Genomic DNA, 25598 nt, shown 5'->3' on the forward strand with positions numbered 1-25598 from the left:
AAAGCGTTAGATAAATTCACTTGGTTTTGTTTGTATGTATTTTCTTGTAGCAATAATAATTTTGTAAGTTTCAAGAAGTGGTACTTTAAAATTTTCCATAGTCTTTTTATCCCAGATTTTGAATGGCAGGGTTACTTGTGCAGTGTCCGGGGCAGGTACCTATGCAGAACGACTCCTGTGAGGCTTTCAGTTATTTAGGATGTGCCACACATGCACAGCGAGTTTCTTCCTTTCTGAAAAGAAGGGAAATCTGTCTCATTGAAACACTTTGTCTTCCAGATTGGTTTAAAAACTGCAGGTCTTTGTAGTGGGCTAAAATCCTGCAAAATTTCACCACTGTATTTTTTCCAGTAATCCCAAGATTGTTTGTTCAGCTGCTTTTATTCAGCGTAGCACTTAATGTGAGCATTTAAAAAAAAAAAAAAAAAGAGGTGGTTACAGCAGTGATTTTTTTTTTTTTTTAAGTTCTTTGACATATACTTGTTTCAAACTCCTTTCCATGTTCACATTGTTGATTTTGTGTGCATGTAAAGGAGTTTGCTGTGTGCATGAGCACTCCGGGAGGGATGTCAGCAATTTGTGCTCCTGAGTCAGCAGAAGTTGCTGGAAAAAGGACAGAAGTGTCGTAACTGCTGCGGCGAATGCCGCGGTTCACGTCGTGTTGTCTGATCCCGATTATGGGCCTTAAGCCCCTACTGACAGCCGCAATCCCCTTGTTTATGAATCTGTTCCTAAATGCTTTCTTTTGGAGGGTCACACAGCTATGACTGCACCCTGGTTCATTTCAACGTTTCCTCATTAGCCGTAAGGGAACTCTCTGAAAACCTGCTGCCCCACTTGCATCCTCAGCGTGGAAGGGGATGGTTTAACAGAGCTGTGCAGGGATTGGAGGCTGGGATGGATTTGAGATCAGGAGGGAAGGGCGTGCTCTTCCCAGGCATATCCAGCGAGGAAGGAAAGGTAGAAGCTGAGACTGCCTTGTTCGCTAATTGACTCCTGCCTTTATGATGAGGGAAAAATGAATTTTCTGTTGGCTCAAAATATGTATAGTCAAAGACAGGCTGTGTTAGTTTGTAATATCTGACCCAGCTATTACTGAATTGGCCAAGGACTGGGTTGAAATCATACAGGAATCTGGGGAGCTTTATTTCTCCTTTGGTCTTTCACTTCGGGCTATTTCAACACCGCATTTCAAAAACGGAATAGAAATATCTTGCATAATTTAACTTTTTTTTTCCAGTTATGCTATGGTCTGGGTTAGGGATTTGTTTGGTTTTGCCTTTTTTTTTTTTTTTAAAAGAAACAACCAGCTGAATCCACAAAGTAGTATGCTTAGTAACCCTACGATGCTTCTATCCTTGAGCAAGCGTACAGCTACAAAGGGATGGCCAGCTGTAGAATTGACCCGTGCTTCGTCTTTCAAGGCCTGCACATCGGTGGCTACGTTATTTGTTGTTTAGCGTGTTCCACGATTGGTGCTAACATTTGAGTTGCACAGTGTGCAGAAATGCTGAGTAACTGCTGTTTCCCTTTTATTTCGTTTTAAATAATTCAAAAAGATGCTTATACAAAGCTGTGGGCGCCCTACTGCATAATTAATACTACAACAAAACCACAGCAGCATTAAAATAATAAGTTCAAAAGGAGCTCTGCCTGTCTGCTACCGACAGAGAAAATTCTGCCCTACCTTCTTATCACTCTGAAAATGTAGATCCAGGTCTCTCTACAAACGGTTTAAAATAGATAGCTTTTGCTGAAGTCCCTCTGTTGAAATTTGAGGAGGAGTAAAAAGAGCAGGAGCAAAGAGCTGACATGCCCCCGGAGACCTCAAAGGAGACCACTCTGAAAGGACCGGTGGATGTGAGGGGAAATCGAGTCTTTGCTCTCTGGAAGATGGGATCTGTATCCATCGGTTTTGATAAAGGTACAGGAGGATTTGAGCCACGGGTGGAGCGGGGTGCGATAAGGCGGGTGTTGGGGTCACCCCGGCGAGTTAGACAGCCACCATCTTTTCCCGAATTGTTTGCAGAAGAACCCCATGCGAGTTCCTGATTGTGGCTGAATTGTGAACATTTTTGGATTGGTACACTAGATACTTTTGATACAGAAGTTGGAAGTTAACAATGATTCCTTTGTGTAGCAGTCCTTTTTGAAGAGCCCTGTATCTACAAGAAAACATTATGCAGAGGGATAAATTCTGCTTTTAAGTCTGTATTTTATATATGAATCTTCTTAGCACAATATGTGTTAACATGAATATTTACATATGAAAAGGAAGAAAGATTTTAAACTATTTAGTTGAATGTGTAAGTATCCCTCTCCTTGTTTGATTTTTATTTTTCCCCCCTCCACATAATCATTAGAGAACTTCAAGGCTGTGGCATTTCATTCCCTTCTCACAGTAATTTCAGTCCTTCTTGAGTGCTGATACTTGGTTCTGTCTTACCCGTTTGATACTGAAGTTTCTTAGAAAGCTCTTACATGCATATCCAAGGGTCAGAAACTGCTTGGTTGCTTTTTTGAAGTCCCCATCCTAATTTGTCTTACAACATTTCCTAAATCATTTCACATCTTGTTTTTTGGGATAGAAAACCGCTGGTCTTCTCAGCTGTGGCTGAAAACCCTGGTGCCGTAGCCAGCAGCCCCGTGGTGGTGCTGTGACCTGGTGAAAAGCTCTTCCCCAGGCTGGTTCGAGAACATCAGTAATGGTGATGGTCACCTGTCCTGAACTCAGTTTAGCACCGAGCACGAGGTAACCACCTGAGCCGTGCAAACGCAGCCGCCTCCGGCCCTTCGTGGGCTGCTTTGTCTCATGTCATGCAATACGGTTGTTGGTTATCAAAGGCATCCTCTCATGTTGGCAGCCTACCAGCCTATCTTCAAGAGAGACGTGCCTGCCTTAGCTGCATGTTGATGCTGTCAGTCAGACAGGGGTGATGTGGGCTAACAGGCTGCTCTTTATCATGTATTACGTGCCTGACCTAAGGGCCCCGGCAGATCCTAAGTTCAGGAGAGCAATGCATACGGCTGCAGCTCGGCGATGTGGTTGAAACCTCAGCCTGGTGACAGTGAGAAGAGGTACTCTTTGCTGGTGGCCCGCAGTTGGACCCATGACAGTGATACACCAAGAACTTGTAATGAATCCTATCAGTCATGCCATTCCTTTTTGGCATATTGGTTTCCTTTCCCTCTGCGCTGGGAGGGAGCCCGCGCAGAGCCCCACAGATTCCTCCCTTCTTCACCTTCCTGTGGAAAACACCTCTGTCTGGTCTAGTCAGGCAGGACACGGTGGTTGGATGAGGGAACCTTGATTTTTGACCACCAAAGGAGCAAGCAGCACAGAAACCCATCTTGGAGAACCAGCATTAGTGTAGGGTGAGCAGCCATTCCGTTGTCATCTTCCATGAGGTAATGGGAAAGTTATGTCATAAATACTTGTGGCTCTGATCGTCTCTGCAGAATACTGTGTGACAGACAGCCTTGCTTAGGGGTCTGTTATCTTTGGGATTGTGTTGAGTCATAGGGCTGATTATTCAAATGTAAATACTAATTGACACACGTTAAAATTTGCATTTCATTAGGTAGAGGTTTTTAGACTTAGGCAAATGAATTATTTTTTTTTATGTAACACTGTAACATGCTTACTAGCTTTGACAAAGAGTTTTTCTCCCCCCCCCAATACAGAGATAGCAGATAATAATAATAAGCAAGCAGACAAGGTTATGCAACAAGGGGATATTTTAATCATCTTTGTTTTGGAGAAGACAGGCCAGTGTGAGGTACCTCTTAGAAAAATCTACTTCACCGATATCTTGCTTTTACAGATTGACAGCATCTCGGAAAAGAAAATAAGTGTTTGCTATTCCTGTCGTAGACTTCTTTCAATCACTGCGACAGATGTTCCAAGCATGTTGTTCCTCTGTTAGGTTTCTTTAGTAGTAAAAATACTGTGGTCTAAATATAGTTTAAATTGATTGAGATGCTTTGTTTGAATATGATTCAAAATTGCATGACACCTGGTTTAAATCATAGTGTAACAGGACAAAACCATTGGAAAGACTATTTAAGATTGTTTCAAACCCAGGTAGCAATTTTTATTGTCATATTTAAAGCGGTTCCAAAGAAGTGCTCTCTTTTTCTGACATACCTTGCAATCTGACTTAGGATGAACATTAGATAGCATAGTGAACTCTTCTCCCCCCGTTCATTATTTGGAATTACCATCGATAAAAATGGAAAAAAATACTTAGTTTAAATAGTTCTCTCTTCCTGTATGTGCAGTGTTGTCTCTTGTGACAGCTGTATATTACATATCAGGAATATACAGATTTTGTTTTCCTTGTTTTTGAAATGGACATTAGCACTTAGGAACAGTTGAAGCGGCCGAGATTAGAGAGAGGCCCAACAGGCATATGCAATGTACCCGTTTTTCCTTTGGAGAATTTGGGAGGTGGGGAGACGACCGCCCTTAGGACCCCTCTTCCCTCTGCCAGTAAGTTCCAGTTCAAAGCTCTTCTCCGTTGTCTCTCCTGCTCGCTCGCTCCTGGAGGCGACTGGGAGAGCTAATGGGATGATGCAGGCTGAGTTCTGCTGAACGTGTTGGTGGGAAATAGCTCCTCCTTTTTATTCTTTCCCCCACTTTGTATCTAGATGACTGGTTGCTGCTCATGAGACGCACTTTTGGAGATCGGTGGGTTGGGAGCGCAGCTGCCTGCCTGGAGTCAGGTCACGGTGGTAGGACAGTAACTGCACTGGCGGCCGTCAGGATTACCGGCACGATTCCGGTCAGTGACATTGATCGGGGGAACACTCTCATTTGGATACTGGCTGGCTGAAGGGTTTCTGCTCCCTCTTTCTGACATCTGGCATCAGGACACGTATACAGATGAAGTTGCTAAATTGCAGTGTTTGGGACGAGGTGCTCTTTGTTTCCAAAAATGATAAGTAGAGCAATGCTAGGACACAGTTCAAGGTTTGTTTCGTCATTTGGACTTTCACTCCAGTGGAAGAGACTGGGATTTCAACTGTAGAAAATGGACATCGTCTGTTTGTAATCTATTTTCGTTTCATTACTAATTAATTTTTTAACAGACTGTTAAAATACTCTTCCAAGAAGGAAGGTGTAGGGAAATACAGGTGCTGTGATCTCCAGTCACAGATGACTGAAAACAGTTAGCATCCTTCATTTTGTGCCCCTTTTTGGGGGAGGAGAGAGAAGCTTGCATGGCAATCGCGTGCTGCCGGGTCCTTGCTGTGACTCAGGTGGCAATAGAAACAGTCTCTTGAAGGTCCCGCTTCTGTGGAAGAACCCACTGGTAGTTCACTTGAGCATCCAACTTTGAGCCTTCACAGGAGAGAACAGTTCACATCATTTCGTCTTGAAGCCATTTGGGCCCTGCCATGATCTCACGTAAGGAGACCTTTTCTTCCAGATTTACTTTACAAATTTAGAGTTAGGATTGTTCATAGTGATCTTTCTTTTTCTTTGGTTTCAAGCTTCTCCGCACAGAGTGACGATTGTAGTTATCTTGTTTATTTGTTTCTTCATGTTGCTTGTGTTGATTTAGTGCCCGTAGGTCTTTAAGCTGTGGGAATGGTGGGAAATACCTTACTGAAATATGCTGAATGCACTTTGATTTTTTTGCAGCGTGATCGTGACATTCTCTTAATAGTTTTTATGATTTTTTTTTTTTTTAATGAAAGAAGATCATTAATCTACCTCGTGGGTTTGTTTTCCTGTTTGAAATGGGAAACAACAAGGTTTCCAGCAAGATGATGGTCCCATTAGCTCAGGATTTAGCAGGGCAAATTACTGCAAGTGAGGAGAAGAGCTAAGGTTTCTTGGAGGAGAATAAAGATGTTCCTGCCTGCCCGTAGCATTTGGATATGGCTAACAAGAATGAGAAGCACCTGGACCTTAACAAAACCTTCTGCCCTGGTACTTTGCCATCTGTCTCAAGACCTGCAGTAGGAGATTTGACTGCCTCGCAGGCTGTCCTACCAAGGCTGTCTCCCAAAAAGGGAAACAGAAGAGTTACTTGAAAATGTTTTCCTTCAAAACTGTATGTTATAGAATTCAATGAAGACCCTGATTTTAGCTCCAGTTGAAGTCTAAAACTGGTACAAACCATTTTCCAAGGTCCATTTTAATGAGCGTATGAAGAAAGTAAATGAACCAATAGTTTAGTATGTGCAGCAGGATATTCCTAAATGACGGCTCAAGGAGAAAGGTTTTTGGAAAGAGCCACAGCTGCCGACTGACTCATTGGCCAGGCTTCTTCCTCCAACAGGGGATACAAGTTCTTTGTTGGAAATCACCAGCGGAGAGCTCTGAGGGGAGGCGGTACGCTGTGAAACAGAAACTGAAGTGGTTGCGGACGTGATACCTACCTCCCTGGTGAACGTTAATGAACTGTAACATTTAAGGTTTGTGGCTTGTTGTGTACGCTTAGCTCGTCAAAAGTTTCTCGGGGCATTAAGGGCAGGCAGTGTCATTTGTGCAATAGGCAAAGCCTGTGGATGTAACAGTGACCTTACTTGAACTGATAAATAGCTGTCTTATCCACGACCTTTAACAGCTGAAATATGTTCACCATCTACAGTGTTTTATAAGGTTTGCTTCAAAAGAGATCAGTGGATAAAGCATATAGATGTATGCATTGCTCGGTGTGATCCTTTCTGGCTTGTAACAGCACATCAAGGGAATTCCAGAGTCGTAGGAGTAGCAGAACGATCATTTTTCCGCGTGCTCGCTTTCTTCCTCATGAAAGGCGCTCATTCATAGGGATGCATGGTGTTGTGCAGCCTGTTGATCTTCAAGAAAAAATAATAACCCACGACAATGTAAAGTTGGGTTTTATCCTCTTAATGTAAAATAAGGCTTATTGTCTGTTTGCATTCTCTGGTTTAATTTGAAAGAGGACAGAGGTGATATTAAAACATAATGAGGGCAATTCATTTTGTTGGTTCACAGTGGCTCAGATTTAGAAGGAAAAAACCCACCCTTAATCAGTGTAGTACTTAAGGGCTCCCGTGTAAGAACGTTATGCTTAACCTTCAGCAAACGCTTACGGGCTGCCCTGAATAGTAATGGGTTTAAGCACATGCTTAACTGTTTTCCTGAAGGAAGGCCTAAGCATCTTGGCGAGCATTTTATTACGGCTTCATTTACCTTTATCATAAATCCCAGCACCAGGGGCAAACTTTTATTTCATCTCTTGGCAGATACCTGGTTATATAGATTATGGGTTGTTTTTTTTTTCCACCTCCGTTTGGCTTGCTTTCGACGGTTCTCTTGCTGCAATCTGATCGGCCTAGGCTGACCTTCAGCGGTGCTCCGCATGGATCCGATTGCACGATCAAAGTCCGCACCTTGCCTTTCATCTGCCAGTTCTCTGCCTTCCCGGGGTTATTAATTTGAAAAAGCGAAACGTGCAACGATTTTCCGCTGCACCCGCTTACCAGGAAGGAGGAATGGGAATTGCACTTGTGGAAAGGCTTGGCTGTAGTTGGGTTTCCGTGGTGGGAGTGGGATCGGAGCGGGTTAAATCTGTGCCAGCCGGCTGGTGGTTGGCTGTGGGAAATGCAAAACAGGAGGAAAAAAAAATTAGGAAAAAATGAGGGGAAAAAACCCCAAACAAACAAAAACCACAAAAAACCCACCCCAAAACAACCAACCAACCAACCAACCCAAGACCCGACCGCAGGCATCTTCAAACTCATCTCGGGGTAGGGCGGGCCGAGGCCGCGCTGCGGGGACCCCGGGGGCGGGGAGGCGGGGGGGGAAAGGGGGGGGGGTTGGTGGGGTCGGCGGGGGCCGTCGGGCTTTTGGCAGAGCTCGGCGCGCTCCTCTTGCGTAAGAGGCGGACCGTCTTCCCCGTAGCTGCCGTTGCCATGGCGAGATAGCGGGGGAGGATTCCTGGGATCCGTAAGCCGGGGAGAGAGATTACGTCTTAACCCGGCACTCCGCTGCGCCTAACGTGATGTGGCAGGGTCGTTCAGGTGTCCCGGGGGGGGAATGTGTGTGTGGGGAACGGGGGGTGACCCGCCGGCTGCCGGGGAACGGGAGCGAGCCAGCAGCCCCGAACTGTTGCAGGCATCGTCTTAAATAAAATAAATCTGTGCGGGGGGGGGGGAATGCGTGTGTGTGTGTGTGTAGGCTCTCCGGGTAAGAGGATCAGATGCGTTTGCATGGGGGCTACATTGAGAAAAATATCGCAAGACTTTAGGGAAGGTTGGTTTGAGGTATTGGGCTGGTTTCAATGGAAAAGGGGGGGCATACATATTTAGGAATATTTCTAGTGCGTGCCAAGAACTGGCTGTCATGTGCTAGAAGGGGATTCTTTTAATTTTCGTCGGCGTATTTTATTACCACAGTTAGCATTTTAATTGTCAGCTGTGCATATAAGCACATCCTGAAAATCCATAAGCAGTAAGCAAGCAGCAAGTCTAAATATTAGCCCTGTGCTGCTATCTAGCCTAGATCAAGTCATCAACAGATGTCTTTAACATGAATGGAAGGAATGACGGAAGAAGACATCAGTGTCTGCTTTGGTAAGTTTTCTTCTCGTTATCTTTAATAGTGTTTTATTCCATCTCTTGCTTAGTGTTGGAATGGGAGCAGTTGCCACTGGTGGGGTCTTTTTTGGCCTTTTGGGCTTTTTTTTCTACTCCTTGGCTGCTTGAATTCCTAGAAGCAGGTGAGAATTTATTGAGTCCTGTCACTGTGGTCTCTTCTTTTGTTGCTGCAAGGTTATCACTGGGCCTGGCAAAAACTTTATAAATTCTGATGTTTGGTTTTAACTTTGGAAAAGATTATGTGTTGTCTAGAAGAAAGTATGGAAAATACTATGCTGCAAAATACTATATTGTAAACATGCTGCTTAAGAGAACAAACCCTACCTGGCCCAATAATAATATTCATTGCCAGAAAACAAATGTGTGTGGGGAAAAAAAATCTAAGTAAATATAACATTCTTAAACTGTTTTACAGCAGTGGGGTGAGAAATGTGTTAGGATGTAAGAGAGTACACTACTGGGAAATGAGCTTGCATTACACCCACAGAGCATTTACTGTACGTTAGTTATAACCCTGTTGTTTTTGTTGTCTGCAATTAATTGAGTAATTTCTTCCATGACTGAAACTGCAGGTTAAGCATGTTTGCTTTGAAAGACAGTCCTCTGAATCGAGACGGCTTTTGCACTTACCATATTAACAAGCTCTTGCAAAGCACATTTTGTGCACTATGGTTATGAATTCCTGAAAGGTATCGGTGGGGGTTAATTCACTGTTACATAAACAGCCAATAACAGCATTTCATTGTACTGGAATTGCTCTAAAATAGTTATTAGCTTCCAGGCTATTACAGGGGAAAAGGCTCTGTTTGGTGTAGGTGAACAAAGACGTTTTGCTTTTGCAAATATTATTTGTGTGAAAAAGACAGAAATGGACTGCAAGAACTTCAAAGCTTTAAAGTAAGGACGCTGCTGTATAAATAGGCAATGCCTAACCTTGGGCTGTAGTGTAGCTTTAGCGTTGGATTTTACAGCAGCCACAAGCTCTTCATCTCCAAGTTGTAGAAAATCACAACTAAAACAGGTTTCTGGAAGCTGAGTATTTACTGCATGAAGACATTTCAAAAGAGCATCGTTGCTTTAATTAGCAGAGCATACCTGCTACCTGTGTGCGCGCACACAGATATTCTAAAAAAATGCAGATGTCAGAGCTGGCAACGCGTAAAGCTGAATAATACAGCCGTCCCAAAGCGTGCGAGCACAGGGAGCCAGGAGATGGGATTTATGGCAGCAGGGTTATGCAATGGTTGACCACGCTCCAGGCAGTGCAGAAAGGAGCTGAGAAACAATTTCTGAGCGGCTGCCTGCCCCGGTCGGGGAGCAGGGGTGCCTGCCTGTCACTGGAGGGTGGCAGATACGCCTGCAGCCCTTTTTAGTGGCTTCTGGTTTTGAAACATCCCGTCAGGAATTTGCTAGATGCTTTTGTTGTTGGAGTGTTTATTTAGCAAAGCAGGCCTGGTACCTGTTGAAGGAGCCTGCAAAACTGGCGCTGTCGTCTTTGGATATGAGCAACTGTTGTTTGCTCAGAGAAGTTGAAGTGTTTGGATACAAGAACTTTGCTTGCGTTTAGACATCTCGGTTGCCCCGAGACTAGCTTACAGCTATTCTTTACGGGAACTGGAAATATTGCTTCTGCTGCATTTCTAGAAGTAAAGAGTACAGCGAAGGTTTGGCCGGTGTTTGTGTGTAATTCAGCTGTCTTTTGCATATGTCTGATGTTAATATTAACAACTACTTTCCAAGAGGTAAAGTAACATGTTTTGGTTGTTTCAGCTATAGGGATTTGATTCTTGTTTATTTTGAAATGCGGTATTGTTCTGCATCACCAGCGGTTATTTATTTAGGCTTGTAAGGCAAACACATGACTTTGCATTAACCTTTCTTTCCCTCCCGTCTCCCCTGACCCCAAAGTAGTTCAGCCTGAAACTTGATAAGTTAATCGCAGTTACCTTGGCAAAATTAAAAACAAATGGAAGACGGATGAAGCTTGACCTTACAATTATTTTGGATAGGCCGGGCATATGCAGCTGAAAGCATTAATTGCTGCTGTTTTGGCAGCTCCCTTTGACAGTGTAGGGTTTCAGTAAATGCTTCCTCCTTGAAGGAAGTGAGACATGCCCTGTAGTCTGCTTCGCTTCTGGAGCCTCTCTGAAGCTCGCAGAATTTATGAGTAGTCTTAGTCAATGTTGTGTAGATATGCCTTTCAGATATTTTCACTTCCCTGCCACAGAACTAGCGTTGGTTTCTCTCTGCACCTCGGTGTATGTGTGCTTGTCACAGGGAATTAAGTGTTTGTGCTTCGGTTAAAAATGGCAGACCTTTACTACAGTCAATATTATAATGGCATTAATGACATTTTAAATTAAGACGAATTTTTGCTCATTTGTCTCTTACGTACCTTGATTTGATTATAAATCCTAGCAGTGCCGATGGCCCTGGAGATGATAGCTGACAGGAAACAGTACATACTGGAGGATCAGCTATTAATATTGGTTCATCCAGCCCTGGCTTGTATCGGGAAAAGACATTGAGAAGGCGCCTATAACTCAAACCGTGGAATTTATTTAGAGGGATGCTCTGGGAGAAAACCCAAGCACAAACCTTCACATTCATATATTTGGAAATCTTTTAGTGATATTAAATCTGATGGTGTAAGTTTGTGTAGCGTATTCTACCTAAAGTGATCCTAAACATTTGCAAGTTGTCTTTCATCTAGAAAGTGGGTAGTACAGGGAGATTGAGAAGCAGGGATAAGGCTTTTCGACCTTAACAAGGAAGATCATTCTGCTAACCCAGCTGGAGGAGAAATGTCAGGTGGGACACCGAGCTGGTTTTGAAGTAACGAGTGGGTTTCTTTTGGTGTGGTCTAAGTGTCCATTTGAGACACTGTACAGATGTACTGTGCTGTTTGAGTCTTTACTGTTTTGGTTTTGTATGTTACAAACTGCATGGGCACAAACCAGTTCATGCTGAGCACAGTAAGATTTTATTCTGAACATCCATGCATAGGTCTTTATTGTCATCGCAAGATAAATATCAGGTTTTTAATACTTATTATTAAGTTTTATCTTCAAAGATCATTTTCCAAAAGATTGAAATGGGTTGTTACCTCACCTAGGAGTTATGAGTGTGATTGTCAGGAGCACTTGGAAGTTGAGTTAGATGAACGCTGGTTTAATTGGCAGAAGTTTTACCATTGGCTTCTGTGGGAAAATTAGTTAAAATCCATCACCAACATTATAGTGCCTTTGAAAATCCTCAACTATATTATGAAGATTTTTGACTTTGGAATTAATTGCTGCAAGTTGGAAGAAGAGGCTAGTTTCTAACTACCCTAATTTTACATCGTGTGTACCATCATTATTTTATACTGTATTCAGGAGACGCATACAGAAGTCAGGAGTTTGGGCAGAAGGGTTTTAGGCAGCTAGCTTTGTGTGGGACCAGTCTGAGACAATTTAATGAGGTCTGATTTTCAGAAAGTCCCTTGCTGAAAACCCGGCTGGCTTAAGAGAACTGTGGTTGGGCGCTTTAGCTCATTAGCTGCTTTTGAAGTTGTTGGTCTAACTATGTAGTTAACCTGTCAGAATGTGGAAGGGCAGGAGGAGTCCGTGCCCCCACCTTGGATGCAGTAGGAATATGTGATGAAATAGCAACGAATCAAGCGGCCTTTAAATTTTTGTGTGCTGTTGGAAGAGGCACCAGTAAATGAGAAGATGTGCTCAGGAGGGCATCTAAGGGGTTAATTCAAGAGCATGCTCTATGTAAGTAGTTGGCAATAAACTATCTAAATATCTCTGTAAGACTTCATGTGTGCAGCAATGTTCCTTAGGAGTATAAATTATCTTTGCAATAAATCCTTGGAGCATGGAAATTTTTTGCGGACTGGAGCTAAGGCACGCAGGAAGGTTGTGGTATGCGCCCGTACCAAACTTGCATATCCCACGGCAAGTTCCTTAACCCTGAGAGCCGACTTTCCCCACCCCCCCCATAAGTAATTCCCTGAGTCGTTTCATCCTCACCTCTCCACCATTGTCCCACATATTCTCTTCTGCATTCCCATCACTGAGCCGTGTGCTCAAAAACAAGCATCCCCTTCCCTTTTCCTGCTCGCCATAAGAAAAGGGAATTTTGTGCTGCTGGTAGGCATCTTGCTACCTGTTGGGTTTTTTGTTTGGGTTTTTTTTTGTTTTGTTTTGTTTTGTTTTTTATTGCTCTGTGCCTGGACACTTTCCAAGGCAGCCAGTCCTTGCTTTCATCTACGCCCTGGGATTCCAGAGGAGCGACGAAGAAGCAAACCTTTGTGTGAGATCTGGCTGGTTTACAGAGTCGCTTGCCACAGGGGAATGGAAGTCATAACAAGGGAGTTCCCACAGATAGGTGGATGTCGTGGGGTTGTGCCAGGAAGTTCGGGTTTCCTAATAAAATTGTAAGATGAAATTCTGGTTCTCTTAAAACCCTTGGGAGCTTTATAGTCATTACAGTCTGAATTTTGGTGAAGGAGTATGGGGTTTTCTGACTTAACCCTTTTCTGATCTTTAGGCTTTCCCCTGCTCTGGAGATGTTTAAATTCAGAGGTTGGGCTCTTTATCCGATGTCCTCTGTTGGTAGCATCTTGGTGGGGGAGTCAAATGCTCAGCTGAATTTGGAGCGTGGGGTTGGGGAAGGCATTTCAGCTTCATCTAATTTATCCCGTGCAACAGAGATACTCACCTGCGTGTTCCTGCCTACCATGGTTAAAGGGCAGGTGTCTATATAACAAAAAAAAAAAGACCAGCATTTCGAGATCCTTAAGTTTGTAGCTTTACAATGGATATAGTGGTGTTTGTGCAAAAAAGCAAAACGTATCCATATTGAAATTACTTAAAACAGGAGTATTTTTCAGAATGAAATCTGGGAACAGTCATAAATTCATTCATTGTGAACAATAGGTATTAAATCCACACATAATAAGCATGTGCCAAGCCATTCCTTATAGGTATGTCAGATGGTCTTCAGAGTAGATTTGTACTCCATTCAAACATCCATAATTAAAGCTCATTGAAATTAGATTCATAGGTCATTGTTGACGTTATTTTTACAAGCGTACCCTTGTTTTCCTTTATAAACCTGTATTTAACGTGAAAAAGCAATAAAAACTGAAACGTCAGAAAACTCAAAACTTGTCACATTTCTGTAATTTTTCTGACATAAAAATGTGTATTAAATCGATTTCATTGTTATAAATTTTAAATACTTTGTTTTGAATTTGGCTTTTCGAAGTCTGAGCTGCTTTTCTTAATGTTCATTAATAAGACATCTGAAACAAAGCTTCTGGTGAGTTTTTTGGGGGGTTTGGTGGGTTGTTTTTTTTTTTTTCTTTTTTGAGAAAAGATGAAACTGACCGTTCTAGAAAATATTTAATCACGTAAAACTTGCTGAAATGCATCCTTTCCACAAACTGCTTAGATTTTGGTAATGAATTTTCTGACTCAGAAAATTTTTGGCAGATTCCCCCAGCAGCATCCTCTTGTAGGCACAGGAGCCTACAATTTTCCTGGGGAAAGTAGGCATCAGCCCAACATAGATCCTTTAAAGCTATAGAAAATTAATCAACTACTACAGCCGCATAATGCTAGCTATGCCCTTTGGTAATATTAGATTGGGAGAAAGGGGCAGTAGATCATTAAATGAAATTTAATTCAGGGTTTGAAAAGACCAGAATGTCTTAATGAGAGTCCCAGAATTGACTCTGGTGTTAATAAAGCTCTGTCTACCTTAAGCATTTCCCACCCATGATGTGTTTCAATTTATTTTGCTCTGATTTTATGGGTATGTGTTACTTGCTTTGGGGATGACAGTGAGCATAACATGCCATATAATGCATTTTACTCTCCAGTACTAACGTATAATGTCAACTTGATTTCTTAAAACCTAAGTTTTTATATGGGGAATTTCAAAGGACGGTATATGCTTTGATACGCTTCATCCAGTTCTTGTTACACAGGTTTTGCAGTATAATGCTTAAAGCCCCTTTGACAATACAGCACAGAGATTCTTCTTGGGCCTGTAAAGGTATTCCCAAAATGTGTTTACTAGCGCGGTTTACTTCAGCCTTCTGGTTTTTGTTGGCATTATGCCTTAGGGAAGCTTTACTGTTTGCACTGTTTGGTTTCAAGTTTTACTTGTAAAATGTAAATTAGACACGGTATAAAGCAAAAATTTGTAAAATTAATATGGCCGGCCATCTCAAATCTGAACTAGAAATGAAATATTACAACTAAAATTTTGGGTTGTTTTGCCTAAGCTTTGTTGAATGGTATGCGAAGGAAGGTATCGTGTCCCATTGCATATCTTCAGGGATTCCTTCGTGCTTTTAACTACTTAAGTTGCCGGTTAAAAAGGCCCATTTCTACTTATAAGTGATCAAAGATCTGTCACGCTCTGCCTGGCACAGATGCACTGGTGATGGATGTGACTGGTACCTTCACAGCAAGTTCCGCTGTGTGCCCAAAGGGAAATGTGCTTCCAGGGTTTTCGAATGGCCTTTAGCTGAAGACCTGCTCAGGAGGGAGAAGGTGTTTTAAGGAAACTGGCAAGTACAAATCCTCATAATAAGGCTCCTGTGGTCTGTGCATGGCTGCCTGGCAGATCTGTATTTGACTTTGCTGGTGGCTATTCAAATGCAGAGTCGTTTTCTAGATATTAACTGCAGTTGAGTGTGCCTTGATTGCAGGTATCTCCCCACACAATGTCCCATTGCCTTTTCATGGGCAAATACTCCCTTAATTGTTTGTATCCTGCTCTTTGCCACTGTCTTTTGCTTGTAAAATGAGTTAAAGTGGAAGTACTGGAAGTGAGAATTTGGGAAGAATGCAGTCAAATATTATGGGCAGTGAAATGGCAGAAAAGGGCGTTCGTTTCTGGTGGTGGGGCTTGCTGGCGTAGGTGGCTGTCTTGTACGGCTTTGGGAGGAATGTTCAGCAGATACTTGATGACCTGCCGTAGGAGGAAGAAGGTGCACAGGTGAAAATGGAGGAGGTTCTTGCGAATGTTGAGGTCTCTTGCAGGTCTGGAGCTCAGCCCACGTTCCTGTACATAGAGAGAGAGATGTGTGCTGCCAAGAAATGAATGTCTGCTTTTTTTGGGATACTGAGGGTCGCGGTGCACCACAGAGCGCTTCTGTGGCTTTGCTCACAGACCTAAGTTTGGGAAGAAGAAAAAAAAATGTTCCAGCTGGAAAGAAACTAATTTTTCTTTAATTAAAAAAAAAAAAAAGCCTTGGAGTGCGTTGGGTGTGTTGGGTAATTGTGTGCTCAAGACATGAAGTTACATAAGTGAGGACACTCCTGTAACCCCAGCCTGCCAGGAAGGCAGGCGCTGCAGAAAATCCACTCATCGCAGAAGAACTCCAGTAGGTCCAAAAGGGGAGGGAGAAGCTTTATCCTTTGTGCTGTATTTATTCATAAAGAGAAGTTGTCTTTGGCATGTCTGTCTGGCACCAGGGGAGTCCCGGTTTTTATCCCGTGGAGCTGCTTTTTCTTGTCGGTGTTGTTGGGTAGAAGTTTCCTTTTCCGATGTGGAAGGGGAGAGGTTGGTATTTTCCGTAGTTCATCACGAGGCTTCGCCACCGCCGGTCGAAAGAGTCCAGGTAAGCTCCTTCTGGAGACAGGACGGGAGTCAGAAGCAAAGTTCTGGGCAGCAGCTCTGGTGGCTTCCATCCCATCCATCGCTGTTTGCTATCAGAGAGGGATGTGTGTAGGACATCGGTCTGGCTTTCCCAGTACAGGAAGAAAGACCCATGCAAATCCTTAACAGTGGACAATGATGTCCAGATCTACCTTTCATGGTTACTAGTGTGCATTTATGGGAGGTTTTTTTTAAAAAAGGAGGCTTTCTGGGCAAAACTAGGCTATACTGCATTTACCAAGTATGCACTTTTTCAGTTAACATAGCTTATGGAAGGTATGAACAGGACTTAATGTTTGCTTGTGTTGTTTACGGTACAAATGTCAAATTTAAATGCATGCGAAACTTCATTTTATAAATTTATTTCAAATGTAATTTGATTTTGCTGTGAAAACATTTCATGAGTTAAATTTGGGATGTGCAGCAGAGCAGCAAAGATTTTTAATACTTTGCTTAATTTAGAAAAATGACCTTTCAGAGAAAAACACTGTGCTTGTCAAAAATATACTGATGAATTAATTTCTTATGATGCCAATGTGTTAGTTGACTTTGGAGAGCAACCTTATAGATAATGAGTTTTATTTTTATCTTAGATCTGTCTGATTGTAGTGCCTCTCACAAATGAAGTCAATTTACTGGCTTTTATGGTTATAAATACACAGCGAAATTTGGAAGCAAAAAAAAACCCAAAGAAAAAAACCAAACCAAAACGACCCAAAGCTGTCTGCCCAGTGTGGATACCTCGAATTTTAAACAATATTGGCAGTTGTAAGATCAGTACCCCCTTTCACCCCCTCCCCTCCAATCCTCCCCAAACCACCCTTGCAATACTATCTAGAAATACGGTACTTCTATTCTGATTTTAAATGGCCCTAAGAGAAACTGTCTTGCATGTGATAGGAATGTTGTCTTGCATTGGAAAATCCTAACTTTGCTTCCACAGACTAAGTCAATGACTTTCAATTTGTAAAAATCTGCAAAGCAACTTTAGTACTTCTTGTAGGTTTCTGACTGCTTAAATTGATTTATGTTTAGAACCTAATCTTGCTCACTTTGACAAAGCTGGCAACTTCAGTGGGTTTATTTGTGCAGATAGAGTGAGAAAAATTCAGCTTTTGATATAAATACTTCAGCTTTCTGGTTTCCGAGAACTATTTTCTTACAGTTAATTACACATCCTTAAAAATGTGTACATTCATACGCATATGTAGCGGGAGAGATGGCAGTTTAGTTTGCAAACTATTGAGCTTCATTTTGCCTATCAATGTTTTTAATTTTAGTTTGAGTCAGAACAATCTCCAAAATGTTAAGATAGACTCAGATCAAGAGAGTTACAAGTCAGGTCACATATATTGTCACATGTAGCATCGTGTACTGTATATAGGTGGCTATTACGGGAACATCAGCATATTCCAATATGTTGCTTTAAAAGTTATTGCTGGGTTGGTTCAGAGTGGTCCTTTGAGGTTCATTTGGGCAGGGACAGATGTCAAAACAGGAGGTTTGGGTTTTCACAGGCCGGCAGCAGCTGTCGGGATTCGGGACAGGTAGCGGGGAGAGGGCGGGAGACGGCTCAGCGTGGATGGGCTTGGGAAGCTGGAAGAGTGCAAACCAAAACTCCCTTTCCGTGCTTGAATTCTAATAATTAGGGTGGTTTTGGATGGAGCAGCGCCAACTTCAAAGCCAACAGCTCACGAGTTTAAAAGCCCGTGCTGTTTAAAAGAAACACTGAAGGGTCAGTGGTCAGGTACGCTCGTGACTAGGGCAGAAGTGTCTGTGTCAGCAAACAAGAGAGCGTGAGTTCAGTGGTCTAAAAGGTTGCAATTTGAGTGAAATGCAATAGTAAAGGTAAAATGCATGTTAAAACCACATGGTTTTGGCTTTATCATTAGATTTTAGCAGTATTTTAATGTTCTTGTGTTTAGAAGTAGCATCTTGGTGATCTGGGTTGAGTATTGCATTTGCTGAAAGTCTGGTTAGCTTCAAGTTGCTGTTGAAAATAGAAAAGCCCGTATTGCTATTTTGATTGCTGTGGTTTTGCTGGAGTCGGTGGGCAGCGAGTTACTGTCATGTTTTGGTGGTTACAGTCAGGTCACTCTGAACTACTCAGCTGAGCATTTTTGGTAATATCGCGAGCGTACTCCAACTTTGCAACAGCAAACTTACTGTAAATCTGCAGTGATCTCTTTTTGGGTGGTAGTTCCTTAGAACAGCTTTAGTTATTGTTGGAATAGTGGCAAGTTTAAAGGGTATTGCATGCCTGTAATGGTATTTCATCTCAACCAAAACAAAGGATGTCAGTTTCTAAAGCAACCAGAATTATTTTTAACTCTTTCCTCATTTCTTTAAAACAAACTCAGAGTAATTCCTCAGGACGCTGTCTCGACGTGGCCCCTGCGCAGTGTTGCAGAGGGAGAACAGCAAGTGGCTCAGTGGGCAGTTTTGCAGGACCTCATGGTGTTTTGTTGTTCTCTGGGTTTTTTTAACCTTTCATGCGGTGCAATTAGTAGCTGGGTGGTGTTCTGAAAAATCACATTTGATCTCCATCGAGAACGTTATCTGTTTGCCCTTACCAGGGTGTGTTCTTCTTAATAAAGCGAGTGTTGAGATTTCCCGGTACATGGCTTCAGTATTTCATGACAAAAGCCCAAAAGCTAGTATCTCATTGTGTTTAAGAGTTTCTCTTTAGTCTTTTCAAACAGAATTGATCAATGAATTCATTTGCAGTGAGAAAGCTAAATCTCAAACACGTGTATTTTAAGTATCTGCCTGAAAGCAGGGAGGAAATGAGAGCTGAGATAACTTGGTAAAACAAAACCAATGAGGAGTTCAGCTCCTAAGACCTACATCTTGATATTAGAAGTAAGAATTACAAGGTTTCAGTTTGGTCTTTTTTTCCAGTAGTGTTCAGTTTGACCTTCCCTAGAACATTTATTATTTTATATACCCACATTATGTCAAATATTTTCCACCTCTCTGTAAATTAAACTGCTGTAATCTTTTAGACTCTTCTCATACAGAATCATCCACAGGCTCCTAAGTATTTGTATTGCTCTTTGAACTTTTTCTATTTCTGAAATAGTTGTATTATTATTGTCTATATTTTTCCTGAAGCAACCCAACATTTTATCTGCAAATACTGCTCCCTCCCACAAAGAACTGACAAAAAAATAAATCAGCCAAGTGCCCAGCAATGAACCTTGTGCACTATGTGGTTATTTTCAGAGAATCATCGAGACCTGCAGGTCAGCTCCTCAGTGCCGCACGCCAACACGTCGTAAATTGAATGTATAAGTAGTTTAAACAGATAACAGGGATTCGACCTATTTCTTTCTTTCTGTATTTCAGTGCTTTGATCATGGCTTTTTGCCTTAGAGTGCTTGTTGTAACGCAGCCTTCCAGGTAAAAACACTTTTCCATAGGCCACAATTTAGGCTGCTAATGTACTGGTTGGGTTGCGTTGCTTTAGCTGTCCTATGTGGAGGTGACTCCTAAGGTGTCATATGGTAGACTGTAGTTAAACTGTGAGTTAAGTCAGGAACTTAAACTATTTGCATGCTCAGAACTATATCCTGTAATAATTTTAAAATGCTATCTGTTTTTCCATGTTTCAATCCCAATTTTACAAGGGTTTTCTAATGAGCGCCATTGGGTTGGTCTCTGCTTTTGTGCTAAATTTGGAGTAACAATTTCCAAATCTTTTGTTTACTGTAGCATGTGAGGTAATGAAGTTGCAGCCACCAAAATCTTCAAAATTGTCTACTAGGAGTGTGAATGTGTAAATTTTATCCAGTTGATAATTGGTAATTAAGGTCAGATTCTGTTTACTGAATCCTGTCTTGATTTGTTAATGAATAGTTGTTGAGTATTCAGTTTGAATAAAACTTAATTTCTGGAAGTTCTTAAAAATAAACTGTCACAGTTTAATACAGTTGGAAATAATTAATAAGTGGTATAAAACAAATGAGAGCTAAGATATTTAAATACCCAAACTGTAGGCTTAACATGAATGGGGGGTGTTGTTGGCTTTGGGGTGGGGTGGCTTTCGGGTTTTGTTTGTGTTTGATTTTTTTAAAGTATTATATGCTTAAAATTTATTCTGAATTATGAAGCCAGAAGCCAAATACCTGACTACCTAACAAGAAATTTGTTAATCCTGCCTCAGGATTAACCTGAGGTTATTTGGTTTGTAATTATGAGTTGTAACTAGAGAAAATGAGAAGCTGGACAGGAAGACAGCTAAAGATATGGAAGCATCAGGTCATCTGCTATATGAGTATATATTTTAATTAAATTTAGTCACCAATAAAATATTGTCCAGTGTTTATTTACAAGGGAAAAGAAATGGGAAATCATGTGTTTAGTTTTTTTCCTACTTACTGCAATTTTCCTACTCTTTGAGTAGGGTCCTCAAAGTATGAACTGAATCTATCTTCTCCTCAGGAAGGAGGAAGAAAAAGGAGAAGAAAATAGTGTCAGTGTGTCACTTCTACAGCATAGATACTGTTTATTGGCTTTGTATTTTACTTCATGATTTTCTTTTCTCCCCCCCCCACCCCCCCCCCCCCCGCCCCCATACTACCTTTTATGCTGTTTTTGTTCTTCTGTCTCCTTTCCTTCTCCCTCACCCATTTCAACGTGGAGCAAAATATTTGCCTCTCTTTTTGAGATCCAGAGAGAAAGGGAGAGAAATGCTCTCGGAGCTCTGTGCACAACCTGAGGTCTACCCCAAGTTGGAGGCATCAGAAAGAAGGCTTTGACCTACTGCGGTTCACGCGGGCAATACCAGATAGGTGCGTTTGGTTGGTGGATGCCCACCTTGTCCTACCACTCACAGCCTTAAATAATAGAACGGGGTGAATCTGGTGACAGCGGAGGGGAGCAGAAAGGTCTCGCTGACATGATTATTGGCATAGGAGGGGTTGACAAGAGAGGAAACCTGAGAAAGGTTGAGGAGCACCGAGCCCAGCCTTGCTCATGGTTTTTCTACGCTGGAAAAATCTGTTAATTCCAGCAGTTTGGCATGATGGTTTATAACAATGAACAAGGCAAATTTGGAGAAGATATAAACGTTAGGGAGAAGAATAAGTATTTGGAGAAGAACAAGTATTAGGGAAGCAGCACTTGTTCCGTGGCAGGTGATCGCTAATGATTTGTCAAGAAAAGTCCAGGGAAAGAGCACCCAAAGCGCAGAGGCAGAAGGTGCCCTGGTACCTCACTGCCGGCTGCCGCAGCTGTGTGCCTCAGCGTGGAGTCACGCACGCACCTCTGTCTTCCATCGCAGGATGCCATTAGGAGAAGGTATCAGATTGACGGCTGTGGACTGGGTTTTCCTCTTCCCCTAACGCCTTTTCCCATTCCTCATGTAATGCCCTTTTGATATATGTTAGGTTTGGGTGAAACTATCCTGGTATTTTGTAGGGCTCATACTGAGTTTTACTGAGAAGTTGGTGGAGCCTTTTACTTCAACACACCTCTAGGTGCCTAGGTCAGGGAGACTCGGTGGTCTACTAGCTGGTGTGAACCTGCTCAGAGAAGAGAAATTAAAGAGCGAGAGAGGTTGTCCAGTTGGCCTTGTTCTCCCCTCCTTCCCTTCTTTGTGCGTGCAAAGTTTCTGATGTTGTTTTTCTTCCTGTTAACCATGCACAATTTTTGTCTCGGTTACCCTTTCTCTGGCGGGAAGTGTGGAAACTTTGAGCAGAAATTTATTTTAGCTGAGCTGTTGAAAACAAAAAATAAAATTGAGAAAAATACTTCTGTAAATAGGTAAGACATATTTAAAACTGAAAAAAACAGATTAGGGTATATATGGGCAAAATGCCATTTAAAATCTTAATAGTTTTGGAAATTTGAGGCTGATCTTTAATCATTAATTTTAGTGCTACCAAGAAAATGTCCAAACAGGCGTGTTAAAAACAAAACCAAAAAGCAGTTCATAGAACCATAGAATGGTTTGGGTTGGAAGGGACCTTAAAGATCACCTAGTTCCAACCCCCCTGCCGTGGGCAGGGACACCCTCCACTAGACCAGGTTGCCCAAAGCCCCATCCAACCTGGCCTTGAACACTTCGAGGGATGGGGCATCCACAACCTCTCTGGGCAACCTGTGCCAGTGCCTCACCACTCTAACAGGAAAGAATTTCTTTCTAACATCTAATCTAAATCGACCCTCCTTCAGCTTGAACCCATTACCCCTTGTCCTGTCAGTACACTCCCTCATAAACAGTCCCTCATTCTAAGACATTATACTGGATTTGCATTTTCATTGTTTCAGTCAAGTAGCACATACTAATAATTTCTTCTCCCACTCACCATATTTTCCAGAAGTCATTGTTCCAACAAAACAAACAAACAAAATCTCATACTGCAAATGAATTAATGAAGCTGGACACAAGTCTTTCTACTCTGTTGTGCCACGGGGTCAATTTGTGTAAAATCTTTTTGTTAAAGGCCCCCCCCAAAAAAAATAATCTGTTGGAGGGCTGGAAGTCCCTGGATGCTCACTTCGGCACATCGTTATTGAAGCGAGCGAGCTCCAGGCTTAATTGTTCACTTCCAAAAGCAGGATGGATGGTGTGTGCGGCAGCTTGCTGTGGCTTTCTCCCACACGTTCCTCACCGCCCCCTCATCTTCAATCAGACGACGCAAAACGGAGCGTGAATTCTAAATAAAAAAGGAAAAAACACCCGGGTGATGTTCAGATTGCAGAGTGCCATCATTTTGTAGGTGTATAAGAAGCAGCTAGTTAATCATCTTCCTAAGCTTCCAAGTGGAGAAAGAATATTTCACCAGTTAAACTAGAAAAAGGGGGGGGAAGGTTTTGTTTTAGATTTTAATTGTTATTTTTAAAGAAATCTTAATAGTTTGCCATTCTAGGCAAGAGGAACGGTACTACTTGTGGCATGAGGTGAATGTGAGTGCATCTGTATAATTTTTTGCTTCATTTGTCAAAACACTGTTTTGCATATTAATAATGCACTTAACTATCTGTATACTACCATTTTGCTTCCTATTCTTTATTTTCTAAACAAAACCTTCTCAGTTTCTTGTAATAACAATTTTTTTGTATAAAAATTAATGAACTAATTTTGCAGTGTCAACATGCCAGGATATTTTTTTCAGGAGCTTATTTGTTGTCCAAGGATATCTTAGAAATAATTAAAAAAGGAATGTCAGTAAGATACTTCAGCCTACTTTCTTTTATTTTTGGGGGAGAAATTGATTATATTTCTTTGAGGGGGAGAGAGAGAGAGAGGGCATTTCAATTTATTAACTTCAGATTTGATGCTGATTACCACCCAGGACACACAGCAAATGTTTTAACAACACACACACACACAAAGAAAAAAGAAACAAATTTTGGTCAGGACTCTACTTTGGAGGAGTCATTAAAGATTTCACTGTGTTATTCCCTTTCTCTATAAATTCTGTGCCAGCAAAGATTTTCTGGGGCTCTATTGCAACACATTTTTGTTTGTCAACGGTGCTTATAAATCATGCTCAGTTCTTCGTCTCTGCTCCCTTTTACCGGACTTGCATGATCTCAGCAATTTTGACTTTTTGCAGCGGTCAGGGGACAGGGCAGCGGTGTCCTTTTCAGGGGAGCTGGGGTGGGTCGGGGTGCGTGCGGGTGAGACGGGGAGCAGGGATGTAGCAGCAGCCGTGTCCGTGTGTCCCCCCCCACGCCCCAGGGCCAGCCGGAGCAGGCACGGAGGAGGAGAGAGACAAGATGCGAGCTGGCTGAGCTGGAGACAGGTTTTAACAAGTGCCTTGGGACCAGCACAGCCCTGCTCCGAGCGGAAATCTTCGTTTTATGGGACTTGGGGAAGAGGACTGAGGGAGCTTGAACATGGCGTGTGCGGTTTGCAGGGTAACCAGGTGGGTGCTCAAAGCTGAGCACAGCCTTAGCGGGCTGGTGTGTGGTTGTGACCAGAAAAGAATCCCTTCATAATAACGTGGGCATTTGTCACTTGGCCTCCTGTGACAGAAAACTTCAGGTCCCCTGTTTTTCCTGAAGAAACGGATACCTGTCTAGATGGGAGGTAACTAACTGGCAGGACACGGGCTGAATCTGGCCCCCAGGATGTTTTCCTCCCCTCCATCCCTTCTCCCTGAAATTAAAAGCAGTTGTTTTGTATAACCTTGTCTTACAAGGCTTATCTGCCATTCAGCCCCTGAATAAGCAACCCAAATAGTGGGACACCTAGGTTTTTATGGCACCAGAGGGTTATGGTGTAGGACCTGTTGCTGTGTCCTGTGGGGCTCTCTGCAAGGTCAGCTTGCAATCTCTACTTCAATTAATGATTAGCGACTTAGTAACTCGTGTCTAATAGTTCTTTAAAAGTAGTAAAATAACAAAGCTGCAGCATTGCTTGTAATTTCAGCTCATCCCCGTTTGCTGGGAATGTATTGGTGAATATACGGTCCTTTTTTATTTCCTTTCAGTACAGAACATCCCCCTTACGTGCCTGCCAAATGGCCCCCTCCTTCCCAAAGTAATCCCTTGGGAAGTGCCTGGCAAATTTGCATGGTTTAGTTAGGGCAATCGACCCACAACTTCCCTGCTTTGTTTAGGGTCCGCCTAACCGGTGTGGGGTGTGCGAGGTTTCTGGAGAGGTGGTTTATCCTTGCTCCCACCGTCTGTGATGGGAACAGCTGATGGACTGGAGAACACCACGTGCTCAGTGGGATACTCGACACCTAGTTTTCGTCTCGGGTTTTGGGGAGGATGGGAGTAGGTAGAGGAGAAAAGTAAAATAAATCACTGCAGTGAGGTATTGGCTTAATAAGTATATTTTCCACCTCCAGTTTGTGTTTGCCCTGAGAAGAGAACATGAATTGCCTAGAGCTGTTTTGTTTGTAAGCCTCTTTGAATGGCTAAGCCCCAGTTCATGGCTGGAGCACGCTGTTAACAAGAAAATGTAGTATCTTTGTGCCTTTCCTGAAGTGTTGTGTTTCAGTTACACCCAGTCCTACATCAGCTTGTATTGACTAGTTTTTCAAACGCGCTTTTCTTTTTGTCAATCCTATTTCTGTTAATTTTCACTTTAAAGCTGCAGCTAGTAACATTTCACTCAGCATATAAAAAGAAATAGGACAAAAATATAAGGTTACTATGGAAAGATAAACTTGCAAAGTCCACAGGGCAAGGTTTAGCATAGCAAGTTAATTGTGGATTTTTTAGTGTTTTGAGTTTTTAGCACTAAGACCCACTGATGTAATTATGGCCGTTCGTATGTTGGTCTGTATTCACACACTTTGGCTTGTAACATTAAGACCTATTACGTTATTGGAAAAACAAGCAAGCAAAAAACCCAAGATACATTAGTTAAATTAACGAAAAGCTTTAAGTTTGCA

The 25598-nt window shown here is 42.3% G+C and overlaps 1 protein-coding gene across 11 annotated transcripts in view; it reads left to right on the forward strand.

Moving 5' to 3' along the window:
• Nucleotides 1-25598, forward strand: part of HIVEP1 (HIVEP zinc finger 1) — a 125103-nt gene that overhangs the window by 32367 nt on the left and 67138 nt on the right. Inside the window, exon 1 of one of the 11 annotated variants that reach the window (XM_054816082.1) lies at nt 5156-5410. The exons of 9 other annotated variants lie outside the window; for them this stretch is intronic. In XM_054816082.1, the coding sequence (XP_054672057.1) occupies nt 5401-5410 (10 nt within the window). In that variant the 5' untranslated portion in view covers nt 5156-5400. Of the gene's footprint in view, nt 1-5155; nt 5411-8190; nt 8554-25598 lie in introns of those variants that run through there. One more of the 11 variants, XM_054816080.1, reaches the window with a different exon arrangement.

The sequence above is a fragment of the Grus americana genome, chromosome 2, assembly GCF_028858705.1.
Source record: "Grus americana isolate bGruAme1 chromosome 2, bGruAme1.mat, whole genome shotgun sequence".
Lineage (NCBI taxonomy): Eukaryota > Metazoa > Chordata > Aves > Gruiformes > Gruidae > Grus > Grus americana.